This window comes from Falco biarmicus, chromosome 10 (genome assembly GCF_023638135.1).
Source record: "Falco biarmicus isolate bFalBia1 chromosome 10, bFalBia1.pri, whole genome shotgun sequence".
NCBI lineage: Eukaryota > Metazoa > Chordata > Aves > Falconiformes > Falconidae > Falco > Falco biarmicus.
Genome location: NC_079297.1, coordinates 13,476,393 through 13,493,131, shown reverse-complemented (window position 1 = coordinate 13,493,131; position 16,739 = coordinate 13,476,393). Strand labels below are relative to the sequence as shown.

Here is a 16,739-nt window from a genome sequence, read left to right as displayed (position 1 = left end):
TCCCCAGCCACACACACACGCAAGGATGCCAGCCCCAAGGCGTGTGTCAGCACCGTGCAGTCCCAGCCCCGATTCCCGCAGCGTGTACCTGGGAGGCGGTGGGGGTACCCCAGGATGGGGATGGAGATGAGGAGGGAGGCTGCTCCGGCCCCGAGGAAGCCGATCCACCATGCTCCCACCCACAGCGTGTTCTCCGGGGTGATGTCGATCCTGTAAGAAACAGCCAAAGGACACAAGGGAGAGAGGTGGCGGTTTGGAACGGAGCGGGACAGCTCGGCATGCCTCTCACTGAGCTGGCGGGGGACATGGGGGGGGACGTCAGCGAAGGAAACTGAGCTCTGGCCTCTCCCATGGTGATCTGCTGGGGATGCCACATCCACCACCACCCCCGCCACACCGCAGCACTGCCTGCCTTACCAGAGAGCACCGCACTCAACGAACCTGGGAAATTACATCCTTTAATTCCCCTTTAATCTCCATCTTGCATATTTGCTTCTCCCCATTTCATTTGTGCTTTGGGGGTTGCTACAATCCTTGTTTCACCCCAGAGCCACCCTTTGCCAGAAAACTGGTGGACATAACCCACTCCTTCCCCTGGAAACCCACTCCCCCTTTTCAACCCATCCATCTGCCAAAGAGCCTGTAAGGAGTTCAGGATAAATTACAAAAACTAAAAGGGAAGGAGGGACTAAGCATCCTGGCTGGATGACCGGGAGGATGAGCAGCACTGCTGGTAGCGTTGCCTCATCAGGGAACTCATTCAAACAATTCACCTGCTGCTCATAGCCTCATTAGCACAGGCAGTGCAGCGTGAGGAAGGATTTAAGCTGACAGGTTCGTCAGCAATTTTCTTCTAGAAACAGCGCTAATGCAAGCCACCCTTCCAGCCTCAGCCCCCCCGCAGAAACACCGCTGAATGCCATGGGCACGTTTCCACCCAGCCACCGGGTCATTTCTCCAGATTGTTTTTTTTTTAGCCCAAAGGAAACATATAGCATAAAGGAAAAGGAACAAGATTATTTTTTAGCAACTTACTCTCTGCCAATTTCAGTATAAATATTTAGAAACATTCCTCCTACCAGATAACCCGCTGCAGGCCCAAGGATTGCAGCAGTGTAGAAAACAGCTGAAAGGGAAAACAAGCAGTGTGAGACAAATAGCAGCGCTTCAGCCAGGGATGCTGTGGAGAGCTGCTGGTGCCCAGCATCCTCCGCCCCACCGCAGCAGCCCAGTTCCCTCCCGGATCCAGGATGCTCAGCCTCCTGTCGCCCCGTCCCCCTCTCCCTAAGCCACTGAGAAACAAAGCCAGACAGTTTTAACAAGTTTCATCTCCCATTTATGTCCCAGGGAAACTTCTGCATCCATCCTGGGAACTTTTATAGCATAGGGCAGGCAAAATTGATTCAGTGGAAAACCATATTTAGCGGGGTTGTAGCTGGCCCCGCTGCCACATCCTGACCGCCGGCATGACCCGCTGACAATATGCAATGGATTATAGACAGCAGAGGGGTCTGTGCTAATCATGGCACCACTGGCACTTATTCTGGTTTGCTGCTGTGGAGAGATCATCCGCTTGCTGATCTCCTCCTCTCCTTGCCCAGCCTTCTGATCCAACAGCATGGGCAGACTGCTAAATTTTGGAATTGCTAAAAGGTTGTCCCTTTTAGTATTTTCACCAAATAGGACTGCAAGCATTTGGCAATTGCTAAGCGATCAGCGACAGAGAGCAGAGGAGCGAGCCCAGCCTCTTGGCTGTGCTTTGCACCAGCAGCACCTGAGCAGCCCAGCGACTGTCCCTGCTGTGCTGTGGCACTAAGGGGTGATGCCCCCTTGCATGGACTGAGTATGGCCTCATGGCTGTTTGCCAGAGATGCTAATGCCATGCACTGGGGCAGGCTGTGGGGCTCTCTCCAGCTGGCCCCGTGCTGGGAGCCGGAGGCACCCCCTGATCTGCGAGGCATGGCTTGTGGGGGGGGAAAACACCCAGCTGCACTTAACAGCTCCTGCCTGTAAATAATCAAAACCTCCCCAACAGCTGCCTCTTCCCTCTGATTACCACCTTGTCCATTATCAGGAACAAAAGACTGGGAGCACCTCTCCTACAGCTGCTCAGTGTGCCCTGTCCGGTGCCGAGGCAGACGGAGCAGCTCTCCTGCCCATCGCCCGGCTCACGGGCTCCAGCTGCCCCTCCAGCTCAACTCACCAATGTACACAGGGGAGTAGTTAGTCTTGACGTTTTCATCTAAATAGGTGACGCCGAGTGTGTAGAGTGGCGTGGCTCCCATCCCGTGCAGGAACTGCCCCAGCATGAAGACGAACCTGTAGCTGGAGAGGCTGGAGGCAGCCTGGGCACAGGGCAGGCTCTGGTTTCCCCCGCAGACGCCCACCTCCGCCGCCGAATGTGCCTCGTACTGTCCCGTGGTGAAGTGTGGCAAGGCGAAGAGTAGGGAGCCCAAGCCCATGACCAGCACGCCCCAGCCCAGCCATCGCGGTTTGTGGCCGTTTCCTCCAAAATAGCTGACGAAGGTCAAGCAGACGCATGCCGCGATGTCGTAGGAGCTGGCGATCAGCCCGCTCTGGTAGCTACGGAGGTCGAAGCGTCGCTCGATGGAAGTGATGACCGTGTTGATGAAGCCGTTCACTGTCATGCCTTGCAGGAAGGAGGCCACACAGAGGAAGAACAAGACGCCCTTAGAGGTGTTACAGAGCTGCAAGCATCTGGGGGTGAACCCCCCCCAGCCACACGCCAGTTCCTCCCCTTCGGCCGACACATATTTAATCCCTTCGTTGAACTGGGTCTCCTCGTCCCCTGGGGTGGCGGAGCAGAGGGGCTCGGCGCACGAGTCGGCAGGGCTGCGTGCGCCGGAGGATGCGGTGCCGTTGCTCAGTGCAGTGCCGCGGGGCTCCCGCCCGCTTGAGGCATCGAAGGTCCGGCCGGGCTTGCAGGGAGGAGGGGATGGGCAGGAGAAGTCGAGTGTCTGAGCAAAACAAAAGCCATTCTCTGCAGTTGAATTCTGTGGCATTGCCATGAAGGGGAACACGGAGCCTTGGCAGGTCGAGGTGGGGCTGGTGGCCAGGATGGCTTTGTGGGGCGGTGAGGACCCGCTGATCCGGGAGATGCAATTTTCGGCGCTCACATCCGTAGGGAGATGGTGAAGGTCTGAGCCAGGACCGCTCTGATCTGTAAAGAGAGAATTTTCACATGTGCCTTTTATAGAACCATGCTCAAAACCTGCTCCTTTCTTTTTCTGTTTGCTTTTTTCATGAAGTATTAGCACGCCGCTGTGCAGTTCAGCTGGCTGCATATCCTCCACCATGGGGTACCTTGGTACCTCGGTTATCAGGGCAACATGAACATTATAGAAAAGAACAAAACATTCCAGAGCACTAAAAAAAACCCCAAACAACCACCTCTAAAGGCAGTCTCCCTGCCATCTGAAGCCCCTTAGCCCTCCTCTCAAGAAGCCCCTGGTTCGACAGCAAGACCCTCACCTCCGTCCCTCTCCTTCCCCCCGCAGAGAACACCGTGCACAGCTACAAGTTTCCCACTGCTAAAAGTCCTTTGGTCTCTCTTTCACACTCTGCCAATAATAGTTTATAATTATCCTGAAAAGTTTCCACAGTCAGATTGATTTTATTCCAAGCCCTCGGATCTGTTTACAGCTATTCAGTAAAATCCTTTCTACAACTAATTAGACTACGTGCCATTTCAGAGCGAGCTGGAGGGCAGAGGCAGCTGACTCTAACCTGATTACTGATGCAGACTGCCTTCTCCCAACCGGCTCCGGTGTACTGCAGCACCTGATCGTGCCAGCAACCGAGGGTATGTTTTCTCAAATGCCTTGGCTGAAATACAAATGATGAAAACAGTAAGGTTCTCCCTTGAACAGAGGTCTTCAATTCACAACAAATGCGCGGCAAGCACTGTTTTCTTAGAGTGCAGCCTCAAAGCATCCTGTATTTCCCAGTATTTTTTTGCCACTATCAGTTCAAGACGTTCCTATAAAAACTTTTGAGAGATCGATCAGCCTCATCAGCAGGGAACAGGACAAAAGGGCATTTGTTTCCCCAATAAAGTGAACTGTGTTCAGATGGTTGTAACCGGGGAATATTGCAGCCTTTGGTGAAGAAGTGAATACTCACCTGTGTGTTTCTGGAAAAACTTACTGACATTTGGCTGGTAGGTAATCACGTGCACGAGCACCAGCGCGCTGCCCTGTACTGGCAGCTCTTGCAGGTGCCAGGGCAGGAGGACTTGGCAGAACGTGATGCTCAGAGCAGCACTAAGGTCCTGCTCCCACCCCAGAAGGGCAGAGGGCTGACCACACACGTAAGCAAATTTTAAACAGCCAGGTCTGGTCCTTAAGGCAAGTTAAACAAATAGGACCCACCTTTTGTTGGCAAATAATTCCATCTCAATTACCCTGTCTGGGGAACGGAGTGTGCAGAATATTCCAGGGTCCAGATTTTAGTAGGAATTTGATGACAGCGCAGGGGCAGGGGGAGCTGGCAGCCAGAGGGGCACTGCTTGCCAGGTCCACCCTAGACTCCTTCAGGTAACTTCTACTTTAGCTGGCCGAATGCAGCACAGGGTAACTTTGATGTGTAAATGCAAAACACTAACTGCAGGGATTGAAATTTTGCTGCAGAGACAGACTGTTGCAATGTGTTGGCACAAAAAAGTTAATGCCTTGGAAGCAAGGCTGTATTTTTTCCACTTTTTTGTCCCTCCAATGTTCTTATGACTCTTAGAGCTTTAAATCTGTTTCCTTGTCTTTGGATGCAATATTGGAAACAATAAATAAGACTGGTTTAGCACTCCAACTTTATTAAGGTCAGAAGTGATTATCAAGTACCGGATCAGGCTCTAAGGGGTGGAAATGTTCACGTTCGTGTAAATCAACCGTGCCTCCTGCACAGCAGCTGGGTGACTTCAGCTGCACGCTTTCCGTATCAAACATAAGCCTGACATTACATTTGACTGAGCCTGTAAAGAAGGTTGCTTGGCTGGGGACTGAGTTTGCTATCACGGATTTCTGCAGACCGAAAAAGCCCACCTCTGTGAGTTAGCTGCTGAGAGCAGGAGCCAAAGGCTCCCAAAGTGGCACACCTTGACCCTGGAGGAAACAATCCTACTGCCTCTTTACCAGCACTGGGATATCTCCCTTGACACTTCATGAACATATATTGATATTTTGCTATTTCATGGGTCAGGAAAGAGACTACATCTTTTCATTAAAGTTTTTTTCTCCTTGAAGCAGAAGAAAACTCCTTGAAAACCAGGTGGTCACACCATCCTCCCCTTCAGCTTTGGTCACCTCCAAGCTCTACTTAACAGCAAACACAGGGTGAAACATTTCCAAGAAATCAGCCAGCCTCTCCCCCAAGCAGCAGATGTTTCCCCACACACAGAAGCCTTCTCTGCCCCCAGAGCCCACGTCCTGGCCACCTCCCCGATGGCCCTGGGCTAACGACTTGTGCCCATGTGCTGTGGGCTGGAAGCCCACCCCTGCTCGCTGCTGTCCACCAGGCTCTTCTCACCCCAAAGTATTTATAAACTGGCAGTGACACATCCACTGGGAATGTTCACTTTCAGAGGAGCCATATGGCACTTCAGAGGACAAAATACAATCTTTAGGGAAAAAAACCCAACCAACTTCATGCATTTCCTAATCATTCTTATTCATCTAAGCCATCCATTTATTGCTTCCCATTCATCTCTCTTTTTAATGACTCAGCTGGTGATTTCTTGCTTACATTGAATCAGTCCCAATGCTATTATCTCACAGCTATAGATTTACTCATTTTGCTGCAAGATTTTAACTCTTTTTTTTTTCTCACTGTGCAGCTGCTTCCAGACTGCCAACATCACCACGTCAACACAACAAAAGTAGCAAGGCAATGGAAGTGTATGATTTGTATTTCGTGATGAAATCTGTAGACTACCCCCCTCCCCAATACTTAGCATTAAATCAATAGTAAAACTTACAAGCTTTTCATCAGGTGATCATTTAAAAAGTCACAGGACCAGTCACAGTGTCTCCGCCAAGGACTGTGATTAGATTAATGTTACAAATTAACTCATAACTGACATGCAAAATAATCCTATTTGCTGAAGCATGCCCAATAATAGTTAATCTTCCCTTTTATTCTATGGTTCTTGACTTTTATAGGGCATTATTGTGGCAAATAACATCTATTCATAACTTCTGCTTTCCATAGCTGAGCACGGTTTACGGTTTATGAGCAGACTTAATCATTTTTTCAATTCTATGGCACACATGGAGATATTTGCTAAGGAAAAGGAATGAGGGATTAAAAATGATGAGAAAGTGTACTGCAAACCAGGGAGGAGCAGCCCCCGGCAATGCTTGGTGGCTGCGCGGGGCAGCCTCAGTTATTCTCCTTGACACGTGAGTCAGCCCAACCTCGCCAAACAAATAATGTTGAATTTGGGAAAGTCCACATCCCAGTAGCAAGATCATGTTACTCCAGAAAGGGACAAATTCATCTAGGTTTGTACATTTAATTTCTCATTCTAAATTTTTCTTGGGTAGTTTGGCATCAGTGGATTATCAGTATTACTTCTGTCATGGCTGATAAACACCCTATGGATCAAGTGTAATCCACTTGCTGGTTTAGGAGTGAGGAAGTCTCCCAGAAGTGAGATAAACCCACGTCCCAGTCCTGTGAACAGGGCTTGTCCTCAGGGTGCTGGTTCAGTTAAAGGGAGATAAAGCATGGGGTGATCAGGTTGTTCATGTGCAACATTGAGTTGTTTTCCTGGCAGCTGAGGAACTTTAGCCATCTCACACAAAGTGTGAACCTTGCATTTTTTAGCATGCTTTTAAAAAGCATCCCTTTGGTTCAGCAATACAGAGGATGCTGCTGTTGCCAGGAGCAGCCTCGGGACCAGCCTGGAGCCTTTTGTAAGCAATTCCTACAGGAACGCCATTGTCCTGCACACATGGAAACGTTTCAGGAATGAGAAACACACCTAAGGAGCAGGCAGCTGGCCATGCACCCAACACTGTGCTCCTGTGCTCGCCAGCAGTGCTGCAGGGCCAGCTGAAGTGCAGGGGGCAGCGGCAATGCCCTGGCCCACCCCTCATGTTGGAGACGTGGGTTTGTGTGCTTAGTCCCACTGGAGTCTGAAGCATGGAAGGCAGCAGTAGAAATTGGCTTTAAATTATCACATGAGCAAGTACACATTTATAATTAAATAAATTCCAAGTAGTAAAGCTTAGCACTCACAAATCCTTTCTGTGTTTTCCAAGCACTTCCCATTCGCCAGCAAATTAATGCAATAATATGCGAGAAATCAGGAAGGTGGCTTGGATAATTTTCAATTAGCTGTTTGAAAATGCTTTGAAGATAAATCTACCCAGATTTTCTGTGCTTACTTATTTGTTCCAGCTTATCTGTGCAAATACAATTGGCTGCAGCTGCCTTAGACCATCTTTAAAAACCTGCAGCTCCAACGCACAAAGCAGATTTAACTGGACTGCTATATTTTGTCATAGCAAAAGATTAACAAGACAAAAGGTTCTTTTATGCTATAATACCCAGCTCCCTCTCCCTCATGTCACTCTTGCTTTAACATCTTTTTCCTACCCATAAGTTTGATGAACAGTGAGAAGGCTTTCGCGCTGGCACAGCACCGTGCTCTCCAGCCACTGTTACTGCCCACAGAGCTGGTGTCTCTGTGCCTCTTCCAACGCGGACACACCACCAGCACTTTCCCAACATCTAGTCTTGCCCACAGCATGGCGTTATTTTCCATCATTTAGATTCTTACAACCTGTTTAAGGGCATTCAATATTCAGGATAACGTTTCTGCATGAGCCATTAGTCAGCTTTTCCCAATTACCAGTTAGTTCCTATAGCTATCCCTTCTTTGTTGCCATGCAGAAGATACAGATTCAGGCAAAACCTCTATGATATATAAAACAAAGTGAGCAAAACCCAAATGAAGAATACAAGACACAATTCTTTGCTGCTTCTAAAGATAGAAGCAATAAAAATGCCAAAAAATGCAACATCCTGTGTTACACAATGCAAGGATGCTGACTACAGGGTAAATATAACAGAATAATGCTGTCATCTACCATGGTTCACTTTTTCTATCTCTTCATCATTTCTTCTCAAAAGAGAACTTAGTCTTTTTCATACCCCTGGTTTCATCACTATGAAGGCAAAAACAAAAAAGGGAAATCCAGAGGAAATGATACCATGAAACTCTGTGGAAGCCTTACCACAAAAAGATGGATTTGGCACAAATAACATGAGGCCCTTCCACTGTAGGTGGTGTGCTGATAAAATTTCTGCATCCTTCTCCTAAACAGAGGGCAACAGTCATTGCTGGAGCAGCAAAGCCTTTTCACAGGCTTTTCTCTTGCATCACTGCTGGATAACAGCCTTTTCATTGAGATACCTCCTTCATCTGGCTTTTTTTTTTTTTTTTTTTTTTTAACTTCCACTGAATGACCGATTCATGCAGTACACCAAGCTGCACTCCTCTTGCAGGGTATCAGGAATCCATTTTTGGCTTGATCATAAGAGCAAAAGCAGAAACACAATTGTGCTTGGAGTCAGGACTATTTATACCCTAACTCGGACCACTACCCTCCTTTCTACTGTCAACCATTCCACACACCTAAAGAAACGCGCACATTTCCACACTCATTCTTTTTCCTTAGAACACCTGCCATGCCTGTGCTAGTGCAGACTGCGAGGCACCATTCCCTCAGGGGGTCTTAATGCCTTTTTCCTTTCAAATCAATCAAATAGATCAATATTTGGAGATGAAATACAAACCTTAAAACCCTGATTCCTGCCATAGCATGGGAAGAAATCTATACGAAACCCTGGGGCACGCTGCCATGCTGCAAAGGGAGGGATGTTGCAGGGGGCACAGCCTCCATGTATCCTTTCCACAAAGGGGGTTGGAGATCAACATCCAAATTACCTAGTACTTCACTTTTTCCTGAGACAAGGTTGCCTTCCAACCCCTCTTCTGCACAGTAAGTGGATTTTCAGGGGGAAATCACGTACCACAAGGTCATACTGCTCCAGCAGCCAACAACAGCCTTTAGCTTGAGGTTTCTATGACAAATTCTCCAGCTCAACCCTACGTTGGTGGGCTGGATGCCCACCCCTTTCCCTCTCCAACCAGACAACACAGAGCTGAAGGGAGCACATGAGAAGAGCTAAATGCATCACAGAAGAAGAAACTTGCTGATCATCAGCATCCCCTGCAACAGTTGGCATCCTCAGCGAGCACAAGGGCACATGAGCCCGTGAGATGGGCAGAGGGTGGAAACACTGCGTCAGGCGGGAGCCTGAGGGACACAGAAACTACAGGAAGGATTCAGCTGAGGGAAGAGCGTTTCCCACACAAGCCCACTCTTTTTCCAGATCAGCAAGTAACAGCTTCCCTGCACAGCCCCTGGAGCACAAACTCAATGGTGCAGACCGCTTAGCCTGGATCTTGTTTAACGTTCAGCGATGCCCTCTAATCCTCTTAGGTATTAGTCTTGAGATTCCTGCCAAGCACAGGAACAGCGCAGCCTCCCAGACAGCACTTCAATGAACTTGCTGCTTGAAACAGGACATTTTGCAAAATACGGTACAACTCCAGCTGTTCATTTTCACTTAACCTCAGATTAGCACCTAGGAAGTCACTACAGCATGCAAAATGCAAAGTTAAATGACCCTGATTTCTACGTCACAGGTGACTCCCTAGGAAGTCATCCTGCATTAAGACTGGGATTTCTCTCTCTTAATTACTTGTTTAAAGTTAAGTACCTAATTTGAGTTAGACATTCCTATTGTGTCTCTGTTGCCCGCTGCAAGGAGATCATCACATTCAGGTTATCTACAGCCTTCAAGCCATAGAATCCTAGAATGGTTTGGGTCGGAAAGAATTGTAAAGACCATCCAGTCCCACCCCTCTGCCCTGAGCAGGGACCCCTCCCACCAGCCCACGTTGCCCCCAGCCCCGTCCAGCCCGGCCCTGAACCCTGCCAGGGACGGGGCACCCCCAGCTGCTCTGGGCAGCCTGTGCCAGCGCCTCGCCGCCCTCACAGGGAAGAATTTCTTCCTTATATCTAATCCAAACCTACCCTTTCAGTTTAATGCCGTTCCCCCTTGTCCTGTCGCTACAGGCCCTCGTAGATGCCCCTCTCCAGCTTCTTGTCAGCCCCTTTAGGTACTGGCAGGTGCTGTAAGGTCTCCCCAGAGCCTTCTCCAGGCTGAGCCCCACCAGCTCTCTCCGCCTGTCTGCACAGGGGAGGTGTTGCAGCCCTCAAGCCCTCTCCCATGTCTCCACAATCACTATTTGGTGTGTCACTAAATCACACATTACTGCAGATATGATCTGTAGCAAGAACAGGCACATAATCATATTTCTGTTGGATTAGCCAAGCATATTACCCCGAGCTTATTCTGGCCTCACATTGGCTACCACAACACAAACACTATTTGATCTAGCACAAAGCCAGATGGTGCAAAAATTAACCCTTTCAGCACAAACCTGACGTGGTACAAGGGAGTTCGGACAAGATCAGTGCCCCGGCTCATGCAGCTGTAGGATGTCTGATGGTGCTTGCAGCCTCTAAGTTTCCCAACACCAAGTACTCCCCCACCTGCCCTGCAAAGAGGAGCTAAACAAAAGCCCCATCCTTCATCGCATTTCATCCACTTAGAAAAAACACATCAGCTTGCCGTTAATTTGCATGTGATCACGCAACACCCTAGATCTTGAAACATCATCGTATATTTTGGGATTTCTTTGAAGAAGGCATGTCCCTATTGTGTAATCAAGGGGAAACGATGGGCGCTTTCAAAGGGGTGACTTCTCTTCACTGTTGAACACAAAAATCCCAAACCAGTACCATAACCACAAGCTACAGTGACAGCAAGGGTAGGAACCCAAACCCAGAAGGGATGAGATCAGCACGCTGGCAGTATGCAGGGCTGCTGACCACTGCCACCAAGGATGGGCAGGAGAAGCCAAGCTGAAACAACACCTTCCTTAGAAACCTCAGATATATTTCAGCAGCGAGCCCTTGTGCTGCAGGTTCCTCCAGCGGTTACAGCAAACAGCTCGTCTAGAAAGGACTGAAAATCTCAAGGCACAACCGGCTGCCAATGGGCAGGTATACCTCGGCTGTGCTGTCCTCGGCTGCCCGCTCCTTCCAGGGCTGGCTGCACCCAAGTAAATAAAAATCCCCCCTGACCGAAAGAGGTGAGACTCCACCGACTCCTTTGAGAGATGCTGGCACGCTAGAGCAATACCGTTCTGCATTAACAGGCCCCTGTAAGAAACCCAGCTCGGTGTGAAACAGCAGCCCCATACGCACACATCAACGCACAGGCTAACGCATGGAGAAGGGGCACGCACAGGCGCTGCATGGTTTGCAAGCCGCGCACGCCTCTCACCAGCCATTCGTTCTTACTGCCAGGCAGCAAATTGCTGCCAAATGGTGTTTCTTCCTGAGATAAACGAATAAACAGGCTGATAACGTGCCCGTTGCCAACGCAGAACATCTGCTGCGACTCAGAGGGGATCGCTGTCCATGTGCGATGGGGTGATGGCTTCTACTCTGTACCCACCCCCACCTCCCCTTTTCCCGCATGCAAGGAATCATGGCCTTAGACAGCTGCCACTAGAGGATAGATTCACCTGAAAAATCTGCAAACTGCCTTCAAGGGATCCCTGCTTCCACCCACCAGCACAGCGGGGTTTCCATTTCTGCCTCAGAAACTTTTTAATTGTCCTTGGTGAGGACTTGCCTGCATCCCACAGCCCCCAGCAAGGTGCCAGGAGAAACGGGCACGGCAGGATAACCTCCCTCTTGGTTATCAGCTTGAACGTGGTCACTGAGGGTGGATTTGTGATCAAGGTACTCTAAGAAATGATGGGCCTGATCCCACCCACTGCAGCTTACTCATGAGCAGGGTTTGCTCACACAAGGCATTCAAGCGGGGTTCTTGAGGTTGCTCACAGAAAGTAAAAGGTAATTCAAGGCAATAAAAATCAGCTGGCTTGTGGTGGTAGGCGAAGAAATCTTTTTTTTTTTTTTAATTGAAAAAAGGCAATATTTTAAATTTTAAATTATTTTAAAACAAGAAGATGGGAGACGTAGTCAGTGTAGACCACAGGCTGGATGCCCACTTTTCACTTCTAATCCAGTTTCTTCAGCATCTTAAAAAACTCTTTCAAAGGTTTGCTGCCAAATAAGAGGAAAATACGCAACACCAAAGGGATCACAGGTCAAGCAAGGTTATGGCGGACTCCAGAAAAGGCTAATTCAGTTGTAAACAAGACCCACATCTGGCTCGAAGGATCTAAATCCTCCACGAGACTGAATCCACCCAGCAATACAAAGACAACCATAAAGTTGCTTTGAAAGCACTGTGAGGAAATCCCTTTTCTGGGGGAATTCTTATGCTAACATAAAGCTCCATGGCATCTTCCCCATCCTGGATTATGCTGAAGTGGCGCAGGATCAGATCAGTCATGGGGGAAGGCGTTAGCAAGCCCTTCCAGCTAAGGCGAAGCAGAGCAGCCTTGCAGCTGCTCCAGCTTGCAGCCAGGACAAGGGCTGAGCTTCTGTTTTCTACGGGGCTTTTAAAGCAAAACAAATCTTGAATTACATTTTCAAATCTGATTTATATGATAAGCTACAAAGATTGATGCAGTTTTCCAAGGAGAGGATATGAAAGAACAGAAAATCTGAAAGAGTCCATGTCCTTCAGATGTTTTGGGGACTTTTTATTTGTGTTGTGGGTTGGTATCATTTATTAGGAACTCTAGAATCTTTTTTGTTTTTTAATATCTTAATGCCATCTAGAAAAACAAACTCCTATCTCATAGCATACCCAAGGCACTTGAATTCACAAATATGAAACCATAGCTATAAAAGTGCCAAAAAGTACTTTTTCTTGGATTTTTTCCAGCCAGGAACATTGCAAAGTCAAGGTATTTTTGGGGGGTGGGGGAGGGGGGGGATGGAGAAAAGTGGTTGGTCTTGCTTTCTCAATATGAAAATGAGTCCCTAACTCCTTCAAACCCCTGGACGACAGTTAAACAAAGCTTGTCAGCATTGCATTTTCTTCTTGAAGCAACCAAGCCAAGCTGTGAGAATTCAAATGACTGGAGATTTTTGATGCCATACAGCAATACACTTTATCCATTAACAACAGCAATCAAATTCAGTTTTAGTGGAACTATACACGTGTCAGTGCAACAGCACAAGAGAAGAAATGGGACTAGTGCCTTCACTGCTCCAAGAATTTCTAAAACTTCTGGAAAGGCTCAGCACTTTGCCAAACGAGGCGAACAATAGAGTATTTCCCACCACTAACATATTCCCATTGCTCAAGCTCATTTACAGTCTAAGAAGTGGAATGACATTATTTTTGACAGCAGCAACACAGTAGTACCCTAGATTTAGGGGCACTTCTGCCTGAAGAGAGATTTAAGGTTAGAATAACATTACTCTATTAATATTAAACACTCCACTGCCTCATCTCATGCTTTCTGCTGCACCAATGAGGGGTCTGATGCAAAATCTATTCAAGTTAGTGGCCCACTTGTCTACAATCACTCATCACAGCTACCAAAGTAGGGTGGATGCTTTTGTCTGGGATTCATAAACCAGATGAAGTCCTTGACCTCTCCCAGAGAATTTTTCCCAGAAAGTGTTTGCAGAAACTCTTTGTTCTCAAATCCTCCAGTTCAGCATCACCACTTGTGCACCAGGAGGTCACTCAAGGCCAAGACGGAACAAAACTAATTATATTGTAGGGAGGTCTAGCAATAAATCAGTTTTGAAAAGGGAAAGGAGAGTGGCTCCAGGGTAGGAGCAGCTCTTGCATCTCGAGAGGGTTGGGGTAGCTGGGGAACCTGCCGAAACCTGGGGGCAGGGAGAGCCGTGCTGCCACCGACCCTTCGGGCACAGCCCCGGATCCTGCCAGCGTGCTCTGGGCTGTCACCGCCCCCAGATTCTGCTTCTCTGCACAAGGATCAGCCCCTCACTCAGCCAAGATAACATGTTTTTCAAACGTGCAAGGGAAGCACAACACAGTTCAGGGTAGCCATTGAAACCAAGACCAGAACGCTGACCCATTTCAGGGCAGCCCACAGCCGAGACAGCCTGCGCACGCTGAACAACTCCTGCACGCTGCTTTAACACAGTGACCTTGGGTTATTAAGCATAAAATCCAAAGGGGCAGCCTTTCCCTTGAAATCCCGCTCAGCATCTCACTAACCCACCAGCAACAGGCTGTCAGCTCTGCTAAGAAGTTGCAGGGTCTTGCAAAGCTTTTCCACCGTCCACTGTTGCATTAATGGGATTCTGCAAGACGCGAATATCCCAGGCTCCGAGTCACCAACTTACAGGCAGCAGCTCAAGGGGCCAGGGGAGGTTTACCCAAATGGCAAAGCAGAACATTTGGCAATTTGGCACGTGAGCACCTTCTCCTGTGGGTTGGGAGCAAGCCCGTAGGCAAAGGCAGGTTGTGGGGCTTGATACGCTCAGTTAAAATAAAGGAAAGCAAAACAAGTGCTCAGTGATGCTTTTTGGGGTGGACTGAGCAAAACAAGCAGAGTAAAGCGGAGCCATGATTCCCTTTTTGTGCTACTGCGGGGTATAAAGCCCCGAACTGGAGAGCAGGATCCTCCCCAACACAGTCCGTGCTGCAAAAGACAGACTCAAAACCAGCTTCAAGCTGCCTCGAGGAGTTCACGGTTGGAAATCATGAGGCACTGAGCAGCTGGATGCTGATCTCCCTAAGCCGGTGGATATTTCTTTTGTTAGTGGCTGATCCCATCTTCCCACTTGCCTGCAAATCTCTAATCTCCGTAAGGATTCCTAGTAAGTACTTGCTCAGGTAGTTCCCGGTTTTGCTGGCCAAGATATTTAGCCCTCGCAGGAATCGCTGCTTCCCACCTCATTTACCATCCCAGGGTCAGGCTTAACTTTTTCGCCACTGTCACTTGGTGGGTTTTCCCCACGTGTAGAGCAAGTTAAGGTGAATTAGTGGTGTGGCTATTTCACAGAGCTTCAGGGGACACTGTCACGCCTGGACAGGCTTGTGGCCGGCTGGTGTGGCCCATTGTGGCTCTGGCACGTCACAGCAGGGCAGGTGGCTGTGGTCTGTCCCCCCAACTCGCCCGCTACACAGGGCTGCTGCTTCACTTCCGATCATTTTCGGTAGCCTGCAAACTAGACCTCTTTGCATATAAATAGCTACAATATTTTTTTTCCTGTCATTATTTGACTAACCCTCTCCCCCCGTCTCATCATTTCTTCATTCTTTTTCTCACGTTTACAACCGCTCACGGCATACCTCTCTAAAGATCTCCTCTGTGTTCATCCCCCCTCAAATATTAATTTAATATGTGTTTTTACAGCTAAGTGGCACGACAGAAAGTGGGAGCCCAGAAGTCAAAAAAAAAAAAAAAAAAAAAAGGTGCCAGAATGGGATAACTTCATGTTTGCAGTGTGTTGCCTGGTAAAACCGACCAGCCTATAAAATGTTCACACAAGAAACTCATGTCATTAATGCCCGCTTGTGCCTTTTGAGCTCTCAGAATCAAAAAACCACGTTTTTATTAGAACGTTGGTTTTGATTTGTATCATCTGAACAAATAGGTTAGTAAAAGGAATATAGGTCAGGTGCTGAAAGTGCTGTGATCCCAGCTCTTCCTTCTCCAACTTCAGTTCCTACCCACCCTCTCAAGTCAGGGACCATTTTACCATCAGCATCCTTTCTAATTGTTGTAAGGATCACTTTGCCCTGCCACTTTACTAGCTTTTCTTATTTCCCACCTTTTCCCTGCATCTTTTTAATTCCCCATAGAAAGGCAAGGTCTTGATAAAAGGAAAAAAAAAAAAAAAACCGGAAAAAAAACCAAACCACGGTGATTCAGCCCTAACCAATTTCAGTTACAAGACAGTAATACCGGTCGTGAAGCATCACCAGCGATGTCTTGCAAATGGAAAATCTGAAGGAGTGTGACTGTTTTGGTGACTCTCCCCGCCTCCCCCCCTTGGCACCAGACGGGCTCTTCCCGGCACGGACCCCCCGCTCCTGCCACCAGCCCCCCGAGCCCACCCCACAGCCCGCACGCCGGGGCCGGAGCGCTGCCTGCCGCCGGGCCCCGCACCGCTCACCCCGGCCGCGACCCTCGCCGCCAGCCCCATCCCGGGGCTTTAACACCCCCCGCGCCCATCCCCGCCTCCCCGGAGCTCCCCGCGTCGCTCCCGCAGACACGTGCGGCACCGCCCGGTAGGTCCCGCCGTGGGGGTGTGCGGGAGGGGGGGCTCGGCCGAGCAGCCCCCCCTTCCCCCCGCCGTGCCCGCTCCGCGCCCCCCGCATCCCGCACCGTAGCGGTACCTGCGCCCCGCGCCGCCGCCGCCCGCTCGCCGCCGCCCCCGCGCTCCCCGCGCCGCGCCGCGGGGCGGGCACCCTGTCCTGACGGACGGGCGCTTCCTCCAATCGGCAGCGGACGCCGGCGGGCAACCGGCCAATGGCGGGGAAACGGAGGGCAAAGCGAAAGTGCGGGTAAGGCAGGCGGTGCGGGGGGAGAGGGACGGCCGGGGGCGGGGGGCGAGGGACGGGGGAGATGGGAGATGGGGGGGGGGGGGAAGGTGGGAGTGGAAGGGCAGGGAACGCATCCCGTTTTGGGGGGGGGTGGGGGGGTGGTAAGAAAACGGAGAGAGGGGCGG

The 16,739-nt window shown here is 49.5% G+C and overlaps 1 protein-coding gene across 2 annotated transcripts in view; it reads right to left on the bottom strand.

Moving 5' to 3' along the window:
* Positions 1-16,462, bottom strand: part of SLCO4A1 (solute carrier organic anion transporter family member 4A1) — a 28,633-nt gene extending 12,171 nt beyond the window's left edge. Inside the window, exons 1-4 of one of the 2 annotated variants that reach the window (XM_056354872.1) lie at positions 16,408-16,462; positions 2,204-3,181; positions 1,036-1,126; positions 89-210 (exon numbers count right to left, since the gene is read on the bottom strand). In XM_056354872.1, coding sequence (XP_056210847.1) covers positions 89-210; positions 1,036-1,126; positions 2,204-3,029 — 1,039 coding nt within the window. In that variant the 5' untranslated portion in view covers positions 3,030-3,181; positions 16,408-16,462. Of the gene's footprint in view, positions 1-88; positions 211-1,035; positions 1,127-2,203; positions 3,182-3,492; positions 3,544-16,407 lie in introns of those variants that run through there. The other variant, XM_056354873.1, reaches the window with a different exon arrangement.
* Between the last annotated feature and the right edge of the window lie 277 nt (positions 16,463-16,739).